Source organism: Pelodiscus sinensis, chromosome 9 (genome assembly GCF_052426305.1).
Source record: "Pelodiscus sinensis isolate ZL-2025 chromosome 9, ASM5242630v1, whole genome shotgun sequence".
NCBI lineage: Eukaryota > Metazoa > Chordata > Testudines > Trionychidae > Pelodiscus > Pelodiscus sinensis.
Window position 1 is genome coordinate 61,853,733 of NC_143060.1, and position 22,059 is coordinate 61,875,791.

The window sequence follows — 22,059 nt, forward strand, 5'->3', positions numbered from 1 at the left end:
GGTGTACTGGGGCACGCACACGTAAGCTGACTACACAGCTGTATCCACTTGAAGAAAAGCCACCATGTTTTAGCATTATATAGATGCATCAAGACAGGAGGTCGGCTATTTACTGGTTAACAGAGCTCAGCAGAGGCTGAATGGCTTGACCTAGGGATGTGACTGCTGGCTGTACTACCAAGAAAGAGGATTAGGTGATGGATCTGCTTTTAACATGATTTGCCAAATTTGACCCCAATTTCCTTCTTCCACCTTCTGGGGGACAGACACACACACGCACCATAAAAACAATACTGAAACAGTTGAAACCACTCTATTAAAAAGAACAGTCATAACACAGCAGTACAAAAAAAGGAATATAACCATCTTCACTGAAAATAAAAAGCAACATTTATCCTGTACACACAGGCACGTTCAAAGAGACCCCAGGCTCTAGTTATAAGGAGAATGAATCTCTCATGGCCAAGGAGAAGTGACGGAGGAGCTCCAACCCCTGAAGGGGTATCTGCTGTTTCTCAATCTGGTCTGGTGCAGTACAAGTGGATTAAACTCCATTCTTGGGAAACCATGCCACTGGCTGGGGTTCCTCCTCATGTCTCCAGCTTTCTCAGGACAGAGAGCCAGTGAAAAAGGCCATTGGAGGTAGCCAAGCGTGCAGCTGCTCCCAATGCTGCAGTAGGCGAGCTGCGAGGGATGTAGAGCCTCTTTGACACTTGGAGCTCAGCAGCTAGAATCAGGGAATTCTGCTTCTCAGTCCCTCGGTTAGTGCAGCTGTTGCTGCTATTCAGTGTGATAACTTGGGTCCCAGAGAGGTCCTCATTCTTCACCTTTTCTTGGATGACTTCCCCTGCATAGAAAATGAGACACACAGGTGGAAGGATGGTCTAATGGTTCGGGCACCAGACTGGGACTCAGAAGAACTGGATTCTCAGCTCTACTACAAACATACTATGTGACCTTTGACAAGTCATTTATTTTACCCTGTAAAATGGAGTTAAGTATTCCATTATGTCAAAGGGGTGGTATGAAGCTAAAATCAAATTTTGATTCAGAGAAAGGACAGACATGGGAGCTCAAAGGGCTTCAATCTCTCTCATATCCTATGGTCTTATATCTCCTGGCATTTCAAGGATTCCGCGTGAGTCCATGGAATATCGGGAAATTCTAACATTTGAATAAAGACAAGCAAAAATATTTGGGATAACAGCTGGACAAAGGTAACCCAAAGTACCTGGATGTGGCAGGGAAGTGAACCAAGAGGTAGAAACCTCAATTCAACGTCATCGCCATGAAACACTTATCAGTCCTCTTTACTGCGCATGGGGTCCAAGGACTGCATGAGCCCAAAGTCACTGTCTTGGCCATCTCTCAATGCACAGAGAAGCCAAGATTCCACATACTCAGTGCAACAGAGAGCACACACCAGTGCCTTAGCCCCGGGATTCCTGAGCCCAGCCTCCGGCTATAAGTTACGTCTGACAATACCAGAACCCACACAGCAGTGCCATTAATAAACATAGTACCAGGATCACACTGCTCTAGGGACAGCATTCAAATAGGGCAGTGGAATGCACATAGAAATGAACCTTACCATTCTGCTTGTCTGAAGATACAGGTGCTGATGTAAGAGAGGCAGAGGCTGGCGGTGATTCAAGAAACTGAACCTCGTTGGGAGGTATTTTGTTTGGATTAGGCTCCAAATGACTCTGCTCTGCTGAGGGCTGGGAACAGAATAGGGAGACATAAAACTCTTCTAGTGATTTGGACAAAACAGGATCTGATGAATTTCCAGGAGAGGCAGGTGTCTGCAATCAATTATACAACAGAGCGGAGTGCGAGATCAGTGCACCTGCAATTCATCGACTGTCTTGGTCACCATACAGTCAAGCAGCCAGGCATAGCTGGAATTCTAGCAACTGGTCAAAAAAAGCCACCCTCAAATGCACAAAACCAGGGCCAGAGAGCTGCACCTCCTCCACATTCTCCAAGGAAGCTGGCTGCTTACTGCAACGTACAAGCTTCCGTATCTGCTCATGTCTTAGCAAGCTGTAAAAAAGCCTCAATTCTAGCTAAGAGTGACCCTAGGCAGAGCAAGATGGGCAATGACCAAGTGAGCACAGAGACTGGCCAGGCAGCTCAATTTTTAGTTAAAGAAAACCTTACCTTGTAATGTAAAGTTCACTGAATACCCAGTCACAGATCTGTACTAGGACTGCTGTTTGTCTTTTCTAATTTACTGGAAAGGGGGATGAAATTAGGAAAAATCTCCAAGAGCCCCCCCCCCCCCCTTCTAACTAGAAAGATCAGCTAATGCACTGGCACAAGCTATGTAAGGAGGCTGCAAAATCCCCATGCTTGAAGGCTGTTAAGAACAGGCTAGGCAAGCATCCATCAGGAAGGGTTCAGGTGCTTAATCCTGCCTCAGCACGGCAGGTTGGACTAGATGACCTCAAGGTCTCTTGCAAACTTGTATTTCTATGAAATACTTCTGTTAAATGACAGCATTTGCAGAAGTCACACCATTATTTAAGATAGTCAAGGCTAGACATGATTGTAGGGAGCTCCTGAAATAGCAATCAAACGAGATAAACAGGCAACGTATAGACAAATGAAGTTCAGTGTTGACAAATGCAAGATAATGCACATTCGGAAAGAATAATTTAAACTAACAGACACTGCTGGGTTGCAAATTAGCCAACCACTTGGGAAAGACATAGCCACTGATTTCAATAGCTCAATGAAAATCGCTGCTCGTATGCAGCACTCAAAGCACGAGAACAATCCATAGTGAACTGAGATAAACCACAAAGGACAGAAACCCCCATGCTCTACACACAAGCCAACTAGTAACTGATGGGGCCGAGGACTAATCTCAGGAACCTTTTTTTCTGTAATTGTCTTTTACAGACTTTATCTTCCTATTAAAGTACCTGACAGTCATCAATGTCAGACAAGATACTGGACTAGATGGAGTGTTCAGCTCCAGCAGAGAGATTTCAATGTTCCTAAAGACTAGCTGTCTAATAGCTGTGCAGTTATGTCTGAATCTATTGTGATCTCCCCTTCCCTTCTCCTGCTCGTACAAGCTGTGTTGTCTGCTCTTCTCATTACTCATCTTTCCTCACCCCAACCTTTTTGCTCTCACAGGTCAGCCCATCCTCACCCCAGTCAAGCCCCCCCTTGTACTCCTCACTTCTTCCAGCTCTTCCCTTGATCCGCTCAAATCTGGCTTCACTACTCCACTAGCACCGCTCTCATCATGATCCCTAACTACATCATGGTAGCTAACAAGCTAGAGTAATGCACAAGACACATGTAGTTATTTACCCTTCCTGATCCCTCTGCTGCCCTCAATCACTAGAACAATTTATGCCCCTCTGCTAGTCTCTCCTGTCGTCCATTTAAAACTCTGCATTCATGAAGGGTTACATTAACTTATACCAGGGGTGGGCAATATTTTTTGAAAGGGGGGAAGATCCTGTCATGATTATGAGGGTTAGCCAGCAGCCTGGGGATTAAGGAGTTAACTATACCTAGCCAGGTGGAGTGACCAGTAGGTAAATAGGTGGGACTTTCAAACTGGGACAAAGGAATTTGGGTTTTTTTCCTTTCTCCTTTTGTCTCTCTGGGTGAGTCCTCTGCAGCTACAGGGAGGGACAAGCATGTTTTTCTCTCTCTCTCTCTCTCCAAGAAACAATTCTTCACTTTCTGTAAGTAGGGTAACGTTTAGGTAGTTTCGTTAGGCTTTATTGTTTTAAGGGCTGGGCATGGGATCTGATACCTGGCACTGTTTAAAAGATGTTTTGGCTTTTCTTTGTAACTAAGTTCTAGGCCCATGGAGTTTCTCCATGAGTATATTTTGTTACCTTCCCATCTAATCATTATGCTTGCAACAGGAATATTGTTGTAATAATAAAAGTTCTTTCTTTTCTTTTTAATAACCTGGCATTGGTTAATTGTGTGCCCTGATTTTTATAATAGGGGTGAGATTTCCCTAATATCGTTATTAATATTTGGGTGGTGGCAGCAGAAGTTTTATTCACAAAATCTAGGGTTTTGAGATTTTGGCGGAAGTTTTATACCAAAGCCTGGTAGATAAGGCTTTGGGGTACATCTGCTGGCCCCCACTTCTGCATTTATTGTGCCAGAGTGGGGAAGGAGCCATGACAGATCCCATCAAGAATTTGGAAAGTGGTCAAGGACCACACTCTTCCATGATATGAATGAAGGTGGTGCAGGATCTAGGATGGAGGTTGGGTGCAGAAGGGTGCTTGGGGTAAGGGACTGTGGGGCAGGGGAGGAGGTATCTGGGAGGGAGTTTGGGTAAAGGACGTAGTTGTGCCCTAGGGAAGAGGGATTTGGGCTGTGACTTAGGACAGGAGAGGGGTTGTGAGTTCACGGCCTGGGAGGGGCTATGGGTGCAGAAGGGAGCAGGGAGGTTGGGGTTATGTGGGGCAGGGGAACAGGTGTAGGAGGGCAGAGGGTTGGGGGGGAGGGGAGAAGGGCTGGGATGCTAGAGGCAGGCTCTGCCAGTAAACTTACCTGGGTGACTCCCAGGCCAGCAGCCCAGCTTGTTTCTCAGGCAGGCTAGGCTCCCTGCCTGCCCCGAGTGCAGGGGCTACGTGGATCTGAAGGTAAAGAGGGAGGGGTGCTATGCGTGTGCCTGTTCTTTAAACAGGCAGGTCCCATTGGATGGTTTCTGGCCAATGGGATTGTGCTGGGGGGTGGTGCAGCACACAAAGCTCCTGATCTCTGCTGGACCACAGATGTTGCTGAACCAGAGAGTCCTGGATTTGGGAGGTTCAACCTGCAGTCATTTATTACTCCTATCTACATATCAGTGTTCATATTTTGGGGCACAACATGTCCAACCAAAGGAGCCTCCCTAACTTTACCAGTAAGAATTCTGGTCTCAATCCCCTAACTCATCAAGCAGTGAGGGACTTTGGTAATATTGACTAAGCAGCTTCAAATACATTCAGCCATAGTTGCACCTAGGACCTGCTCCTTCCCAAACTGAAGTTAACTGCAAAATTCCTACTGAGTGCCTCGATGAAACCACATCGAGTAGATCCTACAGATTTCCCATCTACAACAGAGAGGGTCACACAGAGTATGCCAGAGTAAAACAAAAGACAGCCAGGGAGTCATTCCGTGAAAGCTGACAAGCACTCTCCACTAGAAGGCAAAGGATTACACTAATATAAAGCTGTTGAGTTTCGTCTGTGAATTACAATTATATATTATGAAGATTCTTTTGGGGGAGGGGGGAACCTTGCCTTCTTACCCTTTATCATCCTCACTGGCATACATGAAAAGGAAAAGTCAATACTATTAAACAAGACATGTAGCACAGACAAAAGATGTGTGTGCTTCTCCACAGAATTCTATAAGTGAATCTATATTTACCATAGAACCCACTCCTGCAGATACACATGACTGTATTAGCAGAGACTGCCAATCATACCAAAGCATGTGGTCGCTCTCTGATACAGAGGTAATGAATTGGGACAAGACATTACATTTTGTTTGACATATTTCTTGTTATAACTGGACGAATTTGGGAGGCACTGGTAATGGACACCAATGTAAGAAATTAGATGCAGAGGGAGGTAAGTAGGTAGATCTTAAAACAATTGTATCCAATTTGGACTAAAATTTCAGTTTAATCAACACACGTTTCCAGGAATATTAACGTAATTTAAAACAAAATATACTACCACACCAGGCCAGAAAAAAAATGTGTTTACCTTCAAGCCCAGGACTTCTCCCATTTTCTCCTGGATTGGGAATTCGGAATTTTGAACTGTTGTCCTTGTCATGTCCATGTGATCCAAAAATGGCCACACATCATCCCACGTCTCTTCAGCAACAGCAAAATGCCATACCTAAGACGACACCCTGTGATGGATGGGAGGGGTACTATTCTCTTCTAAAATCCCAGCATTCAGTAACTAACGGGTTAAATCCAGAACAGTGGGTTATCCAGGAAGTGTTGACAGGGAGCCAGGAGAGTCAATGGGAAGAGTGAGAGACTTTTTAAAATTAAACAAGTTTTGCCTGTTTCAGTCTCCTTTGTATGTGAGCTCAGAGAGGCACTGGGAGAGAATGTACGAAGCAGGATTAAGGCATGGATTTCCCAGCAATATCCATGTCTAAGAAAACAAACTACAGAACATCAGAGAGGTAAATACAACAGGGAATGTTTAGTTAAACGCAACCAGGTTATTTTTTTTTTATTTTCTTGGTATGTAGGACTTTGGGATTTTTTTTAAACCCTGTACACTGTAATTGAATCCCAGGGAAGCAATTCTCTGTGCTTTAATTTGTTTTTAGTGGCTCTAACACCTAGCAACCAAATATGCTTTACCAATATAACTTTGTTTTGTTAATTAAAAAAATCACCCTTTTAAGGCTATAATCTAATTCCTGTCCCCTAGAAGACACGAGGTTCTCTGTCCATGTGCCTAAAACTGAAGGTCTGCTATTAAGAGATTACAGTTTGTTTTCAAGCTCTCTCCTAAGGGAGGGTTAGAGAACAGGGTTACCCTACAGGGAAACATTCCCAAGTGCATCTTCCTGGCTTTCCAGCGGTTTTTGCATTTGGGTGGTGGCAGCATACCACCCACGGCCAGGGAATCTGAGACCTTGGGGAGTTTTTAAAGCAGTAGCCTTTAGATGCAAGGCATTTTAAGGCAGTTGTCCCCAACCATTTAAGGTTGCCGGGCGCCAGAGGGTGTGGCCGTTTGTCCACCGGGTGCCAGAGGGCGGGGCGGGGCAGAGCGGGGCACACCCATAGCCGCACGCCCGGGGCCGGTGCCCCCTCCAAGGGCCGCGTGCCCGGGGCCGGCGCCCCCTCCAAGGGCCGCATGCCCGAGGACGGCGCCACGCGCCCCCCCCTTCCAAGTGCCGCGCGCCTGGAGCCGGCGCTCCCCCCATGCGCCGCGTGCCCGGAGCGGGGGCGGCCAATCAGTGGCGCTCCTGGGGATGGCGCTTACCGTGCGCCACGTGACCGGGGCCAGGCCAGCCCTGAGCACTTGGCGGGTGCACACAGATGGCCCCGCAGGGCACCGTGTTGGGGACCACTGTTTTAAGGTCTCTTGCAGGCCCCCCCTCTTCTGCACTCCAAGTGCTAGAGTGGGGAACTGCCTTGACACACCCAGTACAGTAGGCATGTAGAGCAGAGAAAGTGGTAGGGGAAGAAACATGGAAAACCTGACAAAAATTGCAACCAAGAAATAGCATTAAAGGATCAATTGTATATCCTTAATTGAGCAAGAACCTAGACCTCTCTCTCTCATTTCATTTATTTCCAACCAAAAAGCTAAGGCAAACAAAAAGTTGAAATAGTATTGTGCAGAAGGTCAGCAGGAAAGGAAACCTGAAAAAAAAAAATCACAGATCTAGACAAAATGGAGTATCCCATTCCATACACATCTGCTTTAGCTTACTGGTCAGATTTCTCCACTAATTGGCATACGTAACCTATTCTGCATCATGCATAAAATATTTAAATCCCTTGGGGATAATGTCACCAAGAGGACATTTGTCCATTTCCCTTCCTCCCTCCACAAAAAGATGACAGATAACCTGTTGCTCTTTGCTTTGCAGGCTCGGACTCCCTCCTTCATGGCTGGACGATGCCACTGTGTCCAAATGCAAGGAATCTTGGCCAATGCCAATATGCTCCTTTAAGGTTTGCAGAGGGAACCAATTTTCATCCCAGATGTCTGAGCTCACAGACACTGGCTCTAGGTATGGCATCTCCAGAGGAGGCCTTCCACCATCCTGGAAAGTAATCCAAAAGAAACAGCATTTTCTTTTAAAGAAAGCAACTAACTCAAGTTGATTGTCTATAAGACTATGTGAAGAAGCCATTTAATAAAGGACAGAGGAATTCATATCTCCTTATCCTTGTCCATCTTTCCATTTTCTAAATAACTGCAGCCCCCTCTTATTTAGCCTCAGCAGAGGTTCAGTTAAGCAGTATCCATTCTAACCATCATAAGCCAAGAGCAACCCTAATATTAACAATTTCCAGGTAATAGCAACATTTGGATGGGAAACAAATATTAATGGGACTTGGATTTAGCAACTGGCATGTCACTTATGATTTTTTTGACACGCCTTCCCTGGCTACAGCCCTGCACACCTGCCTGCAGTGGGGAGAGGAGGCTGCAGACAGGACAGCAGCTAGGAGGGCTGCTGCAGTTTGGGTGCAAGGCTTTCCACAAGGAGCAGGGGCATGGGGGAGGCTGAATGCTGCTACTCTGGGCTTCACCCTGGCCTGGCACTGGGAGCTTAGTTTCACCATGTCCCAGTGCATCCTTCCCTGGCTGCAGCCCCATAAACTTATCTTCCACTTACTAGCAACTTTCAGATACATGCCAACTTTTAACTGGGAACCCAGTAGTTATTAAATGGACTCTACTGTACTTAACTACCATTGCACATCTAAGTCTGGAAGCTTTTAACAGTACACACTAGCAGCACTGCTGCAATACCATTCTTTGTCTTAAAGTGGGGAATTTTAGCATGTGTGCGGTTTGCTCCTTTACATGGAGGAGCTGAATACTCTGATGCATAGAATCTGGTTTAATTTGCTTACAATTAAACAAAATGTATGCTAATAAGCAGGGCTTGCCAAACAGCGCTGAGCCCCGCTCGCCAGCCGCGCGGTTTCACGCCGTTCTGCGCATGCACAGATCGCTCTGCGCCGGCTCTTCCGGGTTGTAATCTACTTGCCACGGGCGAGTAGATTACATTATTTGTCAAGCCCTGCTAATAAATTAATAATGATTTGCTTAGGAGTATTTTTTTTTACTAACACTAGTTCACCTTGTCATCCAGAAGTCTGCAAAATTTCATTGCCTAAACTTCCTATTCTAGGACCTTTCTAACAATAAGTATAAAGTTAACAACCTTTACAAACATCACTTGAACTCCATTTAGAGTTTACACAACTTAAAACTGCTGTATTAAAACTATCACCAACACTTGATTCCTTTGGGGAGTTCCTGTCTAGGTCTTATCTCATCTCATACCCTCACTACAAATTAACAAGTTTGCCACATGTTTTTTGAAACTGCCCCAATCTTACTGTCAGCAGCAAGCAGATTAAGGAATAGTTTCTCATCTCAACCTCAAATAGATTATCCAGTATTGAAGAAAAAAACCCTTCACCTGCATTTCCTGTTTTGGCTTTCTGTGTTCTATGTTTGGACTTTCCTGATAATTTTGGTGGTCTTTCCCTTGGGAGTCGTGGCTGATGTAGGCATATTCTTGTACCTTTCTTTCAGGTTTGAAGTACACTGGATCTTTTTGGTCATCCTGAGATCTCTAGAAAGAGCAGCAACTTTATTTCAGCTCATCTGTACATGCCTGTTTTTTAATCCTGATTTTAAGCTACTGTAAAAAAATATACAGAAACATACACCCAACGACCTGTTTCCGTATCTGGTGTTCTTCGAGATGTGTTTGTCATGTCCATTCAACATAGGTATGTATGCTCACACGTGCACTGATGCTGGAAGTTTTCCCTCAGTGGTATCCGTAGGCACTGACTCCTGCACTCCAAGTGGCATGTCCATGCCATGCTATATAGAAACTATGCTGAATGGGCATGAGCAACATCTCGAAGAACGCCAGTTTCGGAAACACGTAGTTGCCTTTTTTTCAAGTGCTTGCTCATGTCTATACAATGCAGGTGACTCCACGCAGAGTCTGCGGAGGTGGTAGGAGTTTATGGACATGCTGAAAGTAACAGCTCTGCCGAATCCAGCATCGTCCCTGAACAGCTGCGTTATGGCTTAACGGGACGTAAACAAGATCATAAGAATGGCCATATGGGTCAGACCAAAGATCCATCCAGCCCAGCATCCTGTATAGGACAGTGGCCAATGCCAGGTTCCTCTTAAGGGAGTGAACCAAACAGGCAAGGATTAAGCGATCTCTCTCCTGACATCCATCTCCACCCTCTGAGAAACAGAAGCTAGGGACACCATTCCTTACCCATCCTGGGTAATAGCCATTGATGGACTTAACCTCCAAGAATTTATCTAGTTCTCTTTTAAACCCTGTTATAGTCCGAGCCTTCACATCCTCCTCAGGCAAGGAGTTCCACAGATTAACTATGAGCTGTGTGAAGAAGAATTTCCTTTTATTTGTTTTAAACCTGCTGCCCATTAGTTTCATTTGGTGGCCCCTAGTTCTTATATTATGGGAACAAGTAAATAACTTTTCCTTATTCACTTTCTCCACACCACTCATGATCATATCCCCCCTTAGTCTCCTCTTTTCTAAGCTGAAAAGTCCCAGACTCTTTAATCTCTCCTCATATGGGACACGTTCCAAACCCCTAATCACATTGCAGCCTTGCAGATGTCCTGAATAGGAACCCCTGCCAAGTTGTAGCACATCTTGTTGCAAAACGTAATCCTGCAGAGGATACCCAAGTGGGATATGCAAAGGCCCTTCATACACTCGATGTAGGCCACAAACAGCTGGGAAGACTTGTGAAAGGGCTTCATCTACGCCAGGTAGAAAGGAAGTGCCCTGCTGATATCCAACACGTGTAGGCACCTTTCCTCACTGGTCTTATGTGGCTTGGGATAGAAGACTGGAAGGAAGATATCCTGACTCACGTGGAAGGCAGAAACCATGCTGGGTAGGACCTGGGCTCTAACTTATCTTTGAAAAAGATTGTATAAGGGGGTGCTAACATAAAGGCATGGAATCTGGCCAGCTGTAATTATTACTGGTGGATGTAATTATTACTAAAAAGGCCACTTTAGCAGAGAGGAGGCCAGTGGCTCAAACAGAGGCCCTGACAACCTGGCAAGGACCAAGTTAAGGTCCCCCTGAAGTAAAGGGGCAGGGATCTATAGGAAGAGTCTCTCATATCTGTATTCTTGAAAGGTTATCATGCCCTATGAAAACACCAAATGGCCTTGCATCAGTGGATGAAAGGCCGAGATTGCAGCCAGGTATACCCTGACTGAAGTCAGTACAAGACCCTCAATGTTTCAGATGAAGAAAGCAGTCAAGGACAGTTTGCAGAAGGACAATAGGGCTGTTCCCTCTGAGCAAAAATTGGGTCCATTTTGCCAAATAGGGTGGTCCTGGTGGATGACTTCCAGCTAAGAGAACCCACTTCACCCTGTGCGAACAGTACTGCTCCCGGCCATCAGCAACCATGCCGCAAGATAGAGTGGCAGTAGGTCTGGGTGTAGGAGACTATCATGAGCCCGTGACAAAAACAGATCCATGAGGATTGGCCAGGACTGCGGCAGCCGCACTAAGAGGCTCTAGAGAGTGCTGTATTAGTGCTGACAGCCACACCGGCTCGATGAGAATCACTCAGGCCACATCTCATCTGATCTTCTGCAGGACCCTGTTGCTCAGAGGGAATGGTGGGAATGAATACAGATCTTCTGTCCAAGAAAGGAAGAAAGCATCTGCAAGGGAATCTTCCTCCAGCGTGTCCCTAGGGGAGAAGGGAGCAGCAGGTCTCCACATGCACCCACAAGCACTGTCCTTGCAGCTCCCACTGGCTGTTTTCCAAACTGGGGGCGATCGAGCCAAACCCTAATAGCAATAAGCCACGCCAGGGTATTTACTGGGTGGCGTATGGTGCTTCTCTGATGGCTGAATGCCACATTCCCCAGAATGCAATTAATGGTTCCCCATGGCAACTGCTCTTAAAGTGATAAGTGGAAAACTAGTGAAGGCCCAGGAGATGTGAAAGGAAAGAGTCTGAAGTCAAGGCTGATTTTCAAAATGCAATATCTGACCAAGAGCCAAGCAAAGGTCTATGTGCAAACACCAAGAGTAGAAACGACAAGAGAGAAAAGAGGACTCTACCTAGGAGTGTATGAAGTACCCAAGAACTCTCAAGAGACCAGACAAGCAAGCAAGAAAATAAGAGATGAGGGTATGGATGAGAGATATTTGTGCTACAGCTTGTGGAACCTGGTTGCTTTTTTATGTCTGTGCACCAACCCACCAGAGTCTCATGACACAACAGCTGTTTTTCATCTTGCCTTAGACAAAGAAGAGCTAAAAACCTCCCACCTGAGCATGTTGTTCACTCTCTTTCAGCTCTGGCTTCACTGCCCAGCTGACTTCACAGAAAGATTCCTGTTCCTGTGGGGGAACATCTGGCCCTGCTGATCCATCATTCTCCTGCTTCAAACTGGGCTGGAGGTACAAGACTGAAGGGTTCAGTTGTATGAAGCCCTGTTAGAAATAAAGATACAACACACTGTACCGTACTAACAGAAAAAGAAAAGAAAAAAAACCTAGAGCAAGATTTTGAAATGGTTTTTAAACTGCAGCAACCTGCTATCCAAAAGCGTGGGGGTTAGCTTGAGTGTTTGCCTTTTGGGGAAAGTTAATGAGTTTACAGACTGACAAAACTACTCACCAAATGATATCTGGACACAGCACATGCCAAAATGGCAAGTCGTCTTGCCACAAGATTTACTGCCTGTCACCGACACGAAACAGTGAAATTGTTTATAGCTCTTGGTACAAGTGCTGACTCTCACATTCACAGCATGGTGTCGGCCAGTCTTTGTTAAAATGTATTATACATGTTTACAGCACTCTTCAGCAGCATAGGCCCCTTTCTAAGCCATAATGTGCTGGAGGAACACAAACCATTTAATGTAGAACTGTAGCATAGCCTATTGCACACTAACCATGGGGAGGGTAGGAGGGGGAAAAAAAAATCACACTAGCATCTTCATATCTAGATCTGTGTATAAACTCAGTTTGCTGTAAATGGATTTCAGTGATCCATGCAGACAAGATTGGAAAATTACCTCTTGTAATTTAGGATTGCGTTAGCTGTATTTAACTGATTGTTTGAAGCACAATCACCTGAGATGGTACTTTTACTCTTGAAATCTCCAAAAGCGCATGATAGTTTGAATTCTTTCATAACAAAAAAATAAAGTAGACGACTTCCAAGAAGACTTAAAACAAGACAAAACCTCATCAAAGAGGTAGAACTATCTGTTAGTTAATTTTCTGAATGAATCCTATGCTGTTAAACTATGGATTGACAGAACCGGCAAGAGCTAGACATAGAAAAGGCAAGTATATATATCATAGGCAGCTGTATCAGTGTACCTTAATTCTGCCTGTCTCCACTGGTATCCCAGTTCTGGGCTGCTGTTGAAAAGGTCTATAGTTCTCAATTTGTTATATTTATATAAAAGTTTCTATTAAAACAAGATGAATAAATTATAAGCAAATATCTAGGTTAAGAATCTCCTAAAGCTACGTTAGCAAATATAACCAAAATAATCCTAACAATTGACAGAGCCATGGCAGCTTTTTGAAAACTGCACAGCAGAGATTCATGAGTGCTTTCATCTTGCAGCATTATACAACGGTGGTTAGATGAAGTTTAAATGTCTACTTGGGCTCAGGTGCAAAAACCTTGTTTCCTAAGATAAACATGAACTTAAGTTTTGAGATAAAGAACTACTGCATTAATTCACTGCAGCAATTGACTTTCCCCTTGGGATGAGTAGAAATAGCTGTATGGAAAGTAAGGTGCACAGGAAGTTCCTGATGAATTTCCTTTAACAGTCAATTTTCCACATAATCCAAATTTTCACCATATTACAACCCCTTCCTTGAACCTTTTTGCTCAAACTTGCCACCTCTGCCCGTCTTCACCTCGGAGGGACTATTTTCTCTGCAAATGATGGCATGGCCCTCTGTTCTCAAGACCTGATGGATGTAGATATCCTCATCAGAAGTTGTGTCACACAGGAAGAGGTGAAGAACTCCATTCACGTATTCATCCACCACTCCCACCAATGGCTTGAAGCTGCACAGTTTCCAGAATTGGAGAATGGCATTGGTGGTCCAATGCCCCTTGAAGAAAGAGGGATAAACAGGTTACTACAAAATAACCCATCAGCAGCCATGCTTATTCTTATTTACATTCCTAGAAAGTTTGGTGTGGCTGCAAAGGAGAAAGGCAAGCTCCATTCATGGCATAACTGGGCAAGGCTTAGCTGAAGCGTAATAAGGGTGTGGCAGTCAGGTAAAAATGCACCAAACTGAACCTGACAAGTTAAACTACTCAAAACATAGAAGATGCCAGAGCTGAAATTATGACTGGGGAGCCACTTTCATTCGAAGCTCTTATTTTCAGTGACTGAAACTATGTGGCCAAATCCTGCAGTTTTATCATGAGTTTACAAATACATGGTGCTTTGCTCAAGTCTCATGTGATTAATTTCTACTGCCATTTATAAAAAGAAGTTTCTAACACTTCTAGCTCTTACGAAAAGCTTGAAAACATGAATCTAAAGGCTTAGAAACAGAAGGAAATAAAAAGAACCCAAAATGTAGCACTGTTAGAAAGCCTTCCTTCCCTTTACATTTCTTTTACATATGTCTCATTCCAGACAGGTTCTTTTTGTTCTGAGAAAAAAATGTGATGACATCCATTAATCTATTTTCAATTAATCAGAGTGGAAAGGAAAACAAGGATCTTCTTATAAGGATTGATGGGCTGATTATAAAGGGGGTCCTGACCAGTCCCCCCTCCCCCTTTTGAAGGAAGTTTTGACTATGTGGGTTGTTCACAAAATGAGAATATTTAAAGCAGAGAAAACTAGGCTGGATTTCCTGAGACGCCAGAAGGGACAGAGGATTCAGGGCAGAAGAAAAAGCTTATTCACTGGCATAATGAATACCTCTACAGGAGCTGTCCATTTGCAAACTGAGTGAAAACAAGCATGTGGTGAATATTCAGAAAGGAAAGAATGACAGGTTGACAGACAGCCACAAAACTCCCATGGATGCTGTACGCCGAAAATTTAAGAGATTATCAGCATCAATATTACTGGGTTTATTTCGAAATGGCAAGAGGCCAACGATTACTGCAGTCCTTTTATATATACATAGTTTTTCCACCTATGTGGATATACCTTTATGGGCTTTACCCACGCCAAAGAACAAGGGATAGCCTGGGCAGGAAGTTTCGAATAGCAGCATCTGCAACAGGAATCAAATCCATCATTTCATTGTATAGCAAGAGTTAGATATGCAGATGGTAAACGCTTCTGTGAGCCTCTTGATTTTCAACTCCAACAGCCATCTCATAACTGTATTTTTAACTTGTTACATGCTTGTGAAAGATGCCAGATCAACAGTCCTGGCAACCAACATCCTGCATCCAAACAAACAAACAAAAATACCACCACCATACACGTACAGCACAGACAACTGCCCTGTGCCAAATGCATCTCACCCCTGCAACTCATTACACAAAGACCAAGAGTTAGGACTCTTGGCCAAGTCAGTCCCAAAGGCCCTATGTACAGAGGCAGATGAGACAGGAGAACAGAACAAACAATGTGGAGGAGGGGAAAGAAGATGAATAAAGCTCTCTTCCCTCCACTCCCAACAACTCAAGAACGGATGTTTTATGTTCACTTTAGGGATGTTAAATATTGGTTAATTGAACAGTCAAGTAACCGCATGAATTCTTATCGGTTAGCTGACTACTCTATAGTCCCCAAGGGCATGGCCGGCAGCCACTGTATCAGAGGCAGCAGCGTGGGGTGTCAGGCAGAAGCTGGTCCGGAGCAGTGTGGGATGGCAGCAGCCCCTGTCTTTGGGGGGAGGGGGTGTCTGAGTTCCCAGACCCAGATGAGCTGGGCTTTAAATGCAGAGCCACAGCAGGGGTTGGTCCCGGACCTGGCCTGAGCGGGCTGCTGGCCAGCCTGCTAAAAAATGTATTGGCGGGGGAGGGGGAGGAGAGAAATGCATGTAGTCTACAGAATTAACCGATAAGCTTTTGCTTATCGGTTAATCGACTATACGATTCATTTATTCTGGAGTGAAGTAGGGATATAAACTCAAAACAACATGCCTAGACAACACTGAAATCTATTGACCATGTTTATCTCTCATTCCCCTCAGGGAGGGGGAGGGGGGGTGAGCACCAGGACAGAAGGTAAGATTTGGCAGCACTTAGGCACACCATCATAAACTTACTTGAGGAATCTCAGGCAAGACTTCTGGACTGTCCTCATATTCCCAAAGTCTGGGAAGAACACCTCCACCTTCTGTTGACTGAGCACCCGGTGGACGATGACCCGATACCACCATTTGTCCTCAGAAATCCTAACACAGCAAAGACGGCCAGGCTGGACCAAGTCCTCCGGCATGATGTAACGGTCAGAAACATTTTTATTTGAATAGCATCGTCTGTAAGACATCAGAGGGGAAAAAATAATGCCCAACAGGAAGCAGGACAGAGAACTGCACGGTGCTTTAGTACAGTGTTGCTTCCTTGTTTTCCTTTAAACCTTTCTCTGACAAGGCCTTTCAAGGGGCCTTACAGTAAAACATCAGAGCTAGAAGAAAAGCAACACAGGGGAACATCTTCCTCAACAGTGAAGGTGACCCTCTCCATATCACACTCTTATACCACATGGATAGCGTGCAGATATACTTTAAACATTTATAACAAACAAACAGCTAAGGAGTCCAAATCACTCAGGGTATGTCTACATTACAAAGTTAATTCGAACTAACGGATGTTAGTTTGAATAATTTTGATAGGCGCTACACAAGCGCTCCGCTAGTTCGAACTTAATTCGAACTAGCGGAGCGCTTAGTTCGAACTAGGTAAACCTCATTCCACGAGGATTAAGCCTAGTTCGAACTAGCTAGTTCGAATTAAGGGCTGTGTAGACCCTTAATTCGAACTAGTGGGAGGCTAAGGCTTCCCAGGTTTCCCTGGTGGCCACTCTGGCCAACACCAGGGAAACGCTATGCCCCCCTCCCGGCCCCGGACCCCTTAAAGGGGCACGGGCTGGCTACGGTGCCCATGCCAGGTGCAAGCCTGCCAGCACTCAGCCAGCAGACCCTGCATCTGGCACGGATCGAGCCACCCACCCGATTGCCCCCCAGCTCTCCCCCTCTTCCCGGGACCAGGCTGGCGGCTCCCGGGAGCTTGCCTGGGACCGCAAGAGGCGGGCACCCGCCTGGGCTAGTGCGGAGATCGTGGACCTTGTCCACGATCTCCGCACTAGGCACAGGAAAGTGGCCGGCTAGGGCAGGAGAGCTGCCAGCCTGGCCACCCAGGAGCAGGAGTGCATGAAAATCAAGGTGGTCCACTGAGACCCCCGACCCTGAGCCCTGAGCTTACAATGGCCGTCCTGGGTCAGACCAAAGGTCCATCTAGCCCAGTAGCCTGTCTGCCAACAGCGGCCAACCCTAGGGACCCTGGAGGGGATGGACCGGAGACAGTGACCAAGCCATTTGTCTCGTGCCATCCCTCTCCAGCCTTCCACAAACTTTGGGCAGGGACACCACTCCTACCGCCTGGCTAATACCACTCCATGGACCCAACCTCCATGACTTGATCTCACTTCCCTTTAAACTCTGTTCTAGTTCTAGCCTTCACAGCCTCCTGCAGCAAGGAGTTCCACAGGTTGACTCTGCTTTGTGAAGAACAACTTTCTGTTACTTGTTTGAAGCCTGCTACCCATTCCTTTCCTTTGGTGTCCTCTAGTCCTTCTTTATGGGAACTAATGAAGAACTTTTCTGTATGCACCCTCCCCACCAAACGCCTGCTTTTAGAGACGTCTATCCTGTCCCCCCTCCGTCTCCTCTTTTCTAAGCTGAGAAGTCCCAGTCTCTTTAGCCTCTCTTCATATGGGACCTGTTCCCAACCCCTGATCATTTTAGTTGCCCTCCCCTCTCCCAGCCTCTCTCTTCCCCTCTCCCACCTCCTTTTCCCAGTCTCCCCCAGTTTTGTTCAATAAAGACAGATTCCATTTCTGAACACAATTGTCCTTTATTTTGTACATCAAGAAAAGGGGCTAGGGAAGGGTAAGTGGAAGGAGGTGAGGGAGGAATGGGGCACGAGCCCCCGATGGGGAGGACTGGGCTGGCTCTGCGGGCTTCTGGGGGTGGAAGGTCTCCTGCAGCCCCCCAATTGCCCCCTCTCCCCAGATGGCAGCCTGCGGCAAGTGCAGCAGGGCTGATGGCCGAGTGGTGTGATGTGCCCAGTGTGGGCACTCCGGGCACTCCAAGCCTGGACTGGTTTTCAAGCGGGGCACCCCTGAGAACGGTCTGTCCGGGGTGGGGGTCGGGACCCTTTAAGCACAGCCCTCGGCTAGCCTGAGACAGCATCTCCACGCTCTAAGTCCTCCTCTGATGCCCTGCCGGCACTGCTTCCGGCCATCCTTAAGCCCTGTTCAGGGTCCACTTAATGTGGACATGCTAGTTCGAATTAGCAAAACGCTAATTCGAACTAGTTTTTAGTTCTAGACGCGTTAGTTCAAATTAGCTTAGTTCGAATTAACTAATTCGAACTAAGTTAGTTCGAATTAGCGCTGTAGTGTAGACATACCCTCAGGGTATGTCTACACTACAAAGTTAATTCGAACTAACAGCCATTAGTTCGAATTAACTTTGATAGGCGCTACACATGCAAACCGCTAGTTTGAACTTAATTCTAACTAGCGGTGTGCTTAATTCGAACTAGGTAAACCTCATTGTACGAGGACTAACGCCTAGTTGGAATTAACTAGTTCGAATTAAGGGCTGTGTACCACTTAATTCGAACTAGTGGGAGGCTAGCCCTCCTCAGCTTGCCCTGGTGGCCACTCTGGGTACCACCAGGGAAACTCTTCTGCCCCCCTCCCGGCCCCGGAGCCCTTAAAGGGGCATGATCTGGCTACGGTGCCCGTGCCAGGTGCAAGCCTGCCAGTACCCAGCCAGCAGACCCTGCACCTGGCACGGCACGAACCAGCCACCCGCTGCCACCCAGCCCTCCGCCTCTTCCCGGGACCAGGCTGGCGGCTCCCAGGAGCCTGCCCGGGGCCGCAAGAGGCGGGCGCCCACCTGGTCTAGTGCGGAGATCGTGGACCTCATCTACGACCTCCGCACTAGGCACAGGAAAGTGGCCGTCTAGGGCAGGAGAGCTGCCAGCCTGGCCACCCAGGAGCAGGTTTGCATGAAAATCAAGGAGGTCCACTGAGACCCCCGACCCTGAGCCCTGAGCTTAGAACGGCCGTACTGGGTCAGACCAAAGGTCCATCTAGCCCAGTAGCCTGTCTGCCGACAGCGGCCAACACCAGCTACCCCGGAGGGGATGGACCGAAGACAATGACTAAGCCATTTGTCTCGTGCCATCCATCTCCAGCCTTCCAAAACAGAGGCCAGGGACACCATTTCTATCCCCTGGCTAATACCACTCCATGGACCCAGCCTCCATGAATTTATCTAACTTCTCTTTAAACTCTGTTCTAGTTCTAGCCTTCACAGCCTCCTGCAGCAAGGAGTTCCACAGGTTGACTATTTGTTTTGTGAAGAAGAACTTTCTGTTATTAGTTTGAAGCCTGCTACCCATTCATTTCATTTGGTGTCCTCTAGTCCTTCTATTATGGGAACTAATGAAGAACTTTTATTTATGCACCCTCTCCACACCACTCATGCTTTTATAGACCTCTATCATATCCCCCCTCTGTCTCCTCTTTTCAAAGCTGAGAAGTCCCAATCTCTTTAGCCTCTCTTCATACGGGACCTGTTCCAAACCCCTGATCATTTTAGTTGCCCTCCCCTCTCCCACCCTCTCTCTTCCCCTCTCCCACCTCCTTTTCCCAGTCTCCCCGAGTTTTGTTCAATAAAGAGAGTTTCTATTTTTGAACACACGTGTCCTTTATTTTGTACATCAGGAAGGGGGGCTAGGGAGGGGTAAGTGGAAGGAGATGAGGGAGGAATGGGGTACGAGCCCCCGATGGGGAGGACTGGGGTGGCTCTGTGGGCTCCTCGGGGTGGAAGCTCTCCTGCAGCCCCCCAATTGACACCCCCCCCCGGATGGCAGCCTGCGGCAAGTGCAGCTGGGCTGATGACCGAGCGCTGTGATGTGCCGAATGTGGGCACTCCAAGACAGGACTGCTTTGCTGTCCCTCATCGAGGTAGACAAGCAAGCGGGGAACCCTGAGAACTGTCTGTCCGGGGTGGGGGTCGGGTCCCTTTAAGCACAGCCCTCTGCTAGCCTGAGACAGCAGCTCCACGCTCGAAGACCTAACCTGGTGCCCTGCTGGCACTGCTTCCGGCCAGCCTTAACTTCGGTTCAGGGTCCACTCAATGTGGACATGCTAGTTCGAATTAGCAAAACGCTAATTCGAACTAGTTTTTAGGTCTAGATGCACTAGTTCGAATTAGCTTAGTTCGAATTAAGTAATTCGAATTTAGTTAGTTCGAATTAGTGCTGTAGTGTAGACATACCCTAAGGCACTTACTAACCTTCCAGCAAATACAGTAACCTTCCAGCAAATACTGTTCTGTCAAAATATGTGCATCACACAGGCGATGAGATTTTGCTATCTGGTTATTGAAATGTGTTGTGGGTTTGGGAGACACTCTCTGCTTTCCAGTGACTACAAGGATAGCGACCCCACACCCTGATGGGCAGGGGAGTTGTAAACAAGAGATTTATAGTTCCGTAAGGCTACATCTACACAGCACATTAATTTCAAAATAAGCTATTCCAGAATAGGTATTCTGAAATAGCTTATTCTGAAATATCTTGTCTACACTGCAGGGAAGCCTCAAAATGAGTCCAAGGCAGGCTCCCCTAATGTCGACGTGCTATCTCGATTTAGAGGAATAACGTAGCCCCTCACCAGGGCCATTTTATTTCAAAACAGCAGTAGTGGTGAATCTACACATGCCTTATTTTGAAATAGCTATTTCGGAAGAGGCATTATCCCTCGTAGGATGAGGTTTACAGATTTCGGAGTAAGCCACCCGGCATTTGGAAATTCTTTCGAAATAAGGGAATGGCTGTGTAGATGCTCGCATAGTTATTTCGGAATAACGGCATAGTTCTTGTTTGCCAATTGGAGGCATGAGTAAGCATCCTTGAATGAGCAGAGTGCATGCACATCTGCAATACCCAAGCCAACACCAGCCTCAACAGCAAGCTGCGTGCTCTCCTTTCTGCAGCACCACACACTCAGGGAGAATCTGCAGAGCAGGCCACAGCACGAAGGCAATGCTGTGCTTTCTCACCTCATCTCAATCATCATGTCCTCCAGCATCTCAGATGTCTCCCGGCTATATATCCGGATGTAGAACTGGTTAGGTGAGATGATGTACTCCACAAAGACACCCACCAGCATGCTGCTGTCTAGTGTGGGGAGACAGTAAAGTCTTCTGTCCTGAACAGCATCAGGGGGGATCTCTGGCTCTGCTATCTCCTGGGCGAGCTGTAGCTCCTCCATATCCAAATGCTGCAGAGACAAGGAAAAGGACTAAAAGGACACGGTGCTCAGATAAATGGTTAGATGGTCAATGCTGCAACTACAGCACCAGCAGAGATAAAAACCTGGTGGGGCTTGTCCCAATGCCTAATGGAACAGCTGTCTAGTGCCACCTAAACCCCTAAGTCTAGTGCTTCATTTGTAATAAAAGAAGGGCTGGTATTAGCGCTCAGTGATTTTACTTTCATAGCTGATGTGGCCAGTCCAGCTGTGCCAGAACTATGAACTGCAAAGCTTGGAGGTATCACAGCTCAGCCCTGGCACAAATTAAGCACTGCCCGAGTCCTAGGCCAATGCTTGCCTCTGAAGAGCTCGAGGCAACAAAGGCTGGCAGATGTGGTTGGGGAGGCTCAGCCCCACAATGAAGGGAAAGCAGTGCCTGACTTACCCAATGTTTAACTGGAATATTTGCCATGGTCTGACTGGCTCAGAGGAGGTAATGTGTCAGCAGGTGAGTTTCCCTAAGAATAGGAACATGCTCGAAATTCTCTGGGATGTGCTAACCCAACAAGGGAGGAGATGGGGAACAGACAAACTGTTATCTCGCACCAGATTTGAGAGAGGAACCTCTGAACAGCTCCAAGCTGGGAACCTAGAAAATAAGCCAGTCAACTCAAAAATCGAGTTCATGAAAACTCAGAGGCAACACCAGAAGGGAGAAAACCAGTGCCTTTCAGGAGAGGACTTGGCCAAAAAAGTGAACTAAATCTTTTTGGGCTTCATTTATTGATGTGGGTATACGCAG

At 46.5% G+C, this 22,059-nt stretch overlaps 1 protein-coding gene across 3 annotated transcripts in view; it reads right to left on the reverse strand.

Moving 5' to 3' along the window:
* Nucleotides 1-297: 297 nt before the first annotated feature.
* Nucleotides 298-22,059, reverse strand: part of TDRD5 (tudor domain containing 5) — a 35,837-nt gene continuing 14,075 nt past the window's right edge. The window contains exons 9-18 of one of the 3 annotated variants that reach the window (XM_075936845.2): nucleotides 21,064-21,284; nucleotides 16,027-16,239; nucleotides 14,955-15,021; nucleotides 13,690-13,890; nucleotides 12,073-12,237; nucleotides 9,184-9,339; nucleotides 7,591-7,788; nucleotides 5,751-5,888; nucleotides 1,592-1,721; nucleotides 298-847 (exon numbers count right to left, since the gene is read on the reverse strand). In XM_075936845.2, the coding sequence (XP_075792960.2) occupies nucleotides 591-847; nucleotides 1,592-1,721; nucleotides 5,751-5,888; nucleotides 7,591-7,788; nucleotides 9,184-9,339; nucleotides 12,073-12,237; nucleotides 13,690-13,890; nucleotides 14,955-15,021; nucleotides 16,027-16,239; nucleotides 21,064-21,284 (1,746 nt within the window). In that variant the 3' untranslated portion in view covers nucleotides 298-590. Of the gene's footprint in view, nucleotides 848-1,591; nucleotides 1,806-5,750; nucleotides 5,889-7,590; nucleotides 7,789-9,183; nucleotides 9,340-12,072; nucleotides 12,238-13,689; nucleotides 13,891-14,954; nucleotides 15,022-16,026; nucleotides 16,240-21,063; nucleotides 21,285-22,059 lie in introns of all 3 variants that reach the window. The other 2 variants (XM_075936844.2, XM_089780605.1) reach the window with 2 other exon arrangements.